Raw genomic sequence first — 5,195 nt, 5'->3', positions numbered from 1 at the left:
CTGGCGCACCTCCATGCAGAGCCAACCTCAGCTCCAGGGCGAGCCGGTTCCCCTCGGCCGCGCCTATCTCGCTGCCGTCCTCACTGAACAAATCATCGTTGAGATTGGCCGGCACGTCGGGGAGGTGGGCTCGTGCTGGATACGTCGGCATATCGGAGGGCTCGTCGACGCTTACAGTGGCAGTGCGGAAGCTCCGATCGTCAATGTCGTCGGTGCCAAACACATGGCTGTTGCCCGTGACGCTGTGCGCGATGGAAGGCTCCCGTCCGCCCGGATCGCGGTCCACATGCCCCTGCGCCTCGCCTTCGTTCCACACGTCGCCTTGGATCCGCTCATGTCGATCGCCGCCGCCGCCACCCTCGTCATTTGTGCTGCGGCGTCGGCGTCGGCGGTGTCTCCTGTTGCGGCGCACGTCGTCGACTGAGTTGTGTCGCCGGCGGGATGGTCCGTCGCGGTGGTGGCGGCGCCGGGGGCGGCGGTCTTCTGTGCTGCGTCGTCGAGGGGGTCTGGTGCTGTGCAGGCGATCGCGCCTGCTGGGGTGCACATCCACATGCCCGTCCGACTCGCCCTCGTTCCACACGTCGTCTAGGAGGACTTCGGCGCCGTGGTTGCTGGGGCCGAGGTTTGCGTTCCTCCTGCGCGGGTCAGGGTCGAACCCTCCGCCGTCGTCCCACACGTCGCCGCGGATAAACGTGTCTGGCGCAGATGGACCCCGGGCTCTTCTCCTCGGGTCCGGGTCGAACCCTCCTCCGTCGTCCCAGACGTCGCCTAGGATGAAGCCGTTGGCGCTGACGACAGGCCCAAAATCGCCATCGTGGCGACTGCTACGCCTCGACCTGCGTCGCCGCTTCTTCTTGCGCCAGCAGAGATATCCCAGGGCCGCGGCGAAGACGCCGACAATTGGGGTGGTGACGCCGAGCACCGCCGGTGTTTTGTGGCCGGGAGGTTGATCGCGGGCGCTAAGGAGGCCCAGCTTTTCTGGTATGTACATATTCTTTTATAGAAATAGGCAGTGGGGGAAAAGCCTATTGGTCTTTCTGAAATTCGGTTACCCTGGCACGGTGAAGAGTAGACCCTTGGAAGAAAGGTAAAGTGACTGGAGAGATGCAATGTTGTTTATATTATTTTTTTTTTTTTCCTGTTGTCTTGCCAAACTCGAGACTTGCGCGCGTCAGTGAATCGGCAGAAGCATCTTAGTCCCATGACGACCACTCGCCACCCCCCGCTGCAGTTGCATAGTCCTGTCAAGTCAATATACAGCAGACGATGAGCTACTTTGCCAGCGTCAGCCCCTGAGTGCCCTCTGTGATGACCGTCACCAGCACCCAGAGCAGCAATGCAGCCAGGAACCCAACGACCATGCCCTCGCGCTGCGAGAGCACCCGCCCTGCATACGCCCTGACGTGTCCCGGGAGCAGTCCAAACTTGGCATCGGGGTGCGCCCGCCTCGCGCCCTTCAACCCGGGCAGGCCATCTAGGGACACGACGTTGTTCTGGACCTGGTACTCGAGGATCTTGCCGAGCGTCTCCTTCTTGGCCGCGTTCTGGTTCAGCGTGAGCCGGTCCTCGAACACGGCCAGCTCGGCCTCGCCGCCGTCCCAGAACTGACGCCTCACCATGGGGACGGCGAAGCCGCAGCTGGTGGTGACCTTGAAGACGTCGAGGACGATGACGGCCCTGGCGCCGTCGGGCCGGGAGGGCATGCCGAGCCTCTGGAGCCAGGCGGCAAAGCTGTCCTCGTCGGTCCGCTCGACCACCTCGCGCCGGCGGCAGTAGAGCCGGAGGATGCGCGGCGCCGCGCCGAACGAGTTGAACATTACCGTCATCCGGCCGTTCTCGTACAGGTGGGCGATGGTCTCGCAGCCGGAACCGGTGCGGTCCAGGTAGGCGATGCGGTTCGGCGACAGGATCGCCAGCGACGTCGACGCCAAGCCCTTGGGGGATACGTTGACGTGCTGTCCGTACGTCGGCGCCGAGGCCACGTAAAAGAGCGGCTGCTTCAGAGCCCACTCGCTGAGGTCGGGGGTGAGCGATGGGAGCACCTTCATTTTACTGCTTTTGTTTTCTGGAGGGTGTGATGGTGTAGGTTCTGGGCGGTCTTGGCGGCCGAGGCGGTCTAGGCTATGGGTGTGAAGGTTTTTTGGTTTTGGTTCAGATGAAAGGCTTGGCGGCAGATTTTCAGGCGATATTGTGAGTAATTAAATCACATCAACCTACCGTTGTTGGCAGTCCGGAAGATGCCTACTTATGAAGAACTAAACAAGAGTGGGGATTACTCTGTAGTTGTCACTTGGTGAGTCAAAAGTCAAAGACAGGGGGATGTAGACATGTTCGGATATAATACGGCTGCCCATTTGACAATTAAAATACTGGTGGAGAACAAATGCGGGTGGCTCAATAGTCGCTACACCTACAGATAAGGCTTGATCTAGACTGGACCGGTCAAGACATCTCTAATTCCGGAAGATTCGGCCATCGGTGTATTGCTCGCTGTTAAGCGGAGGGGCAAATGCCGTGAGTACAGTAGAAACGTTTGTTGACGTCTAGTGTAATCTAGAAAAGACCCTTGGTGGAAGAACAGCCAAGTCGTATTATGCAAAGAATAGATATGGAATGAGGTGTGTATTCTTTTTTTTTTTTTTTTTGTTTTTTTAGACCTCGATAATCGGCCCACATGAGAATGCTTCGTCATTTTATACAAGAGGGAAAGCGCGTAGTTCGCATTGCTAGCATATAAGTCAAGACATGGACATACATTTGGTTAAAGCTGTTACAAAGCAACAAACGTCAGAAGAGCTTTCACATTTTACAGTACACGGTGAAAGAATCAATCACCAAGTGGGAGCCAAACATCGACAAGGAGGGACACAGTACAAAACAAGGGGAGGAAGAGAAAAAAAAAAAAAAGAAAAAGCAAAAGAAAGCAAGTAGAGGAAAAGAAAAAAAAAATCAAATCGGGCATTATGCCGGTAGGTACGGGTAAAGCCATTAAACTGAAAAGATCTTCTGCCCTCGGCCTCTAATGAGTCAATGGGACCTCGGGCGGCAGGCTAGACGGCTCGCTGCGCAAGGGTCGTGTGGAGCGAGCGTCGGGACAGTGGTCGAGGAGCCCGGTTCACGTCTGGTAGGTGTTGCGCTACCCCACACACACCCTCTCCTTCTGCCACCCACACCACACTCGAGATACGCAATACCGGTAGAGTCACGAGCAAAAGCCCCAGGCTGCTAGGAATGCTGCAAGCGGTTGCTGCCTGTGAATGTCTGCATGGTGGTCTTGGCTGCTCAGGGTTTGAACAGGGTGCTGTATAGTTGGGAACCAGTCCGTTTTGTGTGTATTCGTGATATTGTGATAATATAGATGGGTATAAGAGTTCAAAGAAGAAAAAAAATCGAAGCATTTGGGTATCGTCTAAACATGAAAAATAGAAATGCCGCAAAGTTCCCATGAGCTGCCGTCTTTGTTGCTTTTTCCCTGTTACAGTCTGGTTTCTGTAGCTTCAAACCTAGCCATCATCGCTCCTGATCGTGTAGATATAATCTCGATCCTCTCAACATCATAGTCTGTTGCGATAATTACTTGAATCCCTTCGGCCGAGGGATGGGAATGGGGTTGTACATCCCATTATCCTGAGGGCGGTCATTCCGGTTATCCGCTGCAGCGTCCATGACATGGGATCGAGGGGCTTGGTAGCTTGTGCCAACAGAGGCCATCCTCGAGCCTCCTGTTGTTGCAGCTGTCGAGTAGTTGCCCGTTCGATTCAATATCTCGTCTTCAATGTACGGCGGCTCCCTTTCGACGCGGCTCATTCGCCGTGGATGTGTCGGCAGGGCATGCTCAACGGGTTTGTTGTCTTCACGAACAAACCGTTGACGAAGACGTGCCGTCTCCTCCTTTGCCTTGTTTTTTTCCTTTTTCAGATCGCTAGAGGAGCCGGATGAGCTGCTGCGGATTTTGCCATCCATTGCAGTCAGTGCCGCGTTCCTTTCTTCTCTGTAGCGGACAATTCTGGCCTCGGCTGCCGCAAGGCTTTCTTCAGCCGTTTTAAGGTCGGCATCCCGTTGTTTTAATTTCTCGGTCAGACTGGCCTTGTCTTTTCCGAGCGTCTCAATCTCCTTGACAAGTCCCTTTTTGTCCTTGATGAGCTTGTTGATATCCTCGGTCAATTGAAGATTGGTGTTGCGTTGTTTGCGAATAGTGTCCATCTCAGGAGTTGGGGCCCTTTTGTTTGAAAGCTCGTCTTCGTATCGGGCACAGCTGGCCTTGAGTTTCTCTTTCACTTCCCAGAGCTGCCTATAGGCATCCTGAAGTTCCTCCAGGTTGTGAAATTGACGCCAGGAGTCAAACTCTGTGTAAAGGATGGGATCAGCCGGGCGGCCGGATGAGGAGCTGAAACCGGAATCGGAGTGGCGAGACGCACCGTAGTGTGAGCCTCTGGCGTGCCGCTGTTCTCGCGATGACATTGTGGCGGTGATGTGGCGGTGATGTGTCGATGTATGGCGCTCCAATATGAACAGATCAAGTATATATGATAGTGAAAGTGAGATGGGAAGCGTATGTAGGTCCCAAGGGCTGCCAACAATAGGCCTGAAGTATAAGTTTGTTGCGTCTTTAGGCTGCAGCAATCGCAAAACGAACGTGTTGTATGAGAGGGGATGAAAAAGCTATGGGGGTTTCTCTGCTAGTTTATTGATAAAAGCGCGAGAGAGAAGGAGACGTGTGAAATTGCTGCGGCGTCCTGAAATGGAGGTGAGAGGCCAACCGTGTAGTTTTGTATCTGTAGCCGGAGGCAACCAGGCAGGACGGGCAGGGTGGGATGGATGGGAGCAGGGGTGTATGACGGCAACGCTGTGAGGGCGCGTGTGTGGCAGTGAAGAAGCTATCCTCAAAGAGTTCGACTTGTTGGCAAGGCTGGCAATTTTGCGTGCAAAATGACTGAGGAGGAGGCCTTTGACGCAGGCAGATACGGAGAAAAATTAAAAGAGATAGAACAATAATATTGTCCTAGAGAGCTTTGAAATGATGGGAAAACACAAAAAGAGAGCCGAGGTGAGTCCTCGGATCAAATAGCGCTGCCCGTTGCAACACCCAGGAAGGGAGGGAAGCGAATGTTGCCTGGACAAACTTTCGGTTGAGCGGTTGCCTTTTTTTCTGTGTGCGCATTTTCTGAACAGGCAGTAAAACAGATTACGACCAA

At 54.5% G+C, this 5,195-nt stretch overlaps 3 protein-coding genes across 3 annotated transcripts in view; all 3 read right to left on the bottom strand.

Annotated features, from left to right (window-relative positions):
• The window catches only part of PpBr36_04385 (uncharacterized protein), a gene marked incomplete at both ends in the record, with an annotated part of 1,260 nt that extends 269 nt beyond the window's left edge, over positions 1 to 991 (bottom strand). The window contains one exon of the mRNA XM_029891545.1: positions 10 to 991. Within this exon, the coding sequence (XP_029749966.1) occupies positions 10 to 991 (982 nt within the window). The remainder of the gene's footprint in view (positions 1 to 9) is intronic.
• A 280-nt stretch (positions 992 to 1,271) lies between these two features.
• PpBr36_04384 (uncharacterized protein) lies at positions 1,272 to 2,048 on the bottom strand (the record flags this gene model as incomplete). Its single annotated transcript, XM_029891544.1, has 1 exon — positions 1,272 to 2,048. One exon carries the CDS (start codon positions 2,046 to 2,048, stop codon positions 1,272 to 1,274), a length of 777 nt encoding a protein of 258 aa, XP_029749967.1.
• Positions 2,049 to 3,573: 1,525 nt separating this feature from the next.
• Positions 3,574 to 4,461, bottom strand: PpBr36_04383 (uncharacterized protein; the record flags this gene model as incomplete). The annotated part of the gene is made up of 1 exon (XM_029891543.1): positions 3,574 to 4,461. The coding sequence occupies one exon, from the start codon at positions 4,459 to 4,461 to the stop codon at positions 3,574 to 3,576; it is 888 nt and encodes a 295-aa protein (XP_029749964.1).
• Positions 4,462 to 5,195: the final 734 nt, after the last annotated feature.

This window comes from Pyricularia pennisetigena, chromosome 6 (genome assembly GCF_004337985.1).
Source record: "Pyricularia pennisetigena strain Br36 chromosome 6, whole genome shotgun sequence".
Classification (NCBI taxonomy): Eukaryota; Fungi; Ascomycota; class Sordariomycetes; order Magnaporthales; family Pyriculariaceae; genus Pyricularia; species Pyricularia pennisetigena.
This window is presented reverse-complemented; position numbering and strand designations above follow the sequence as displayed.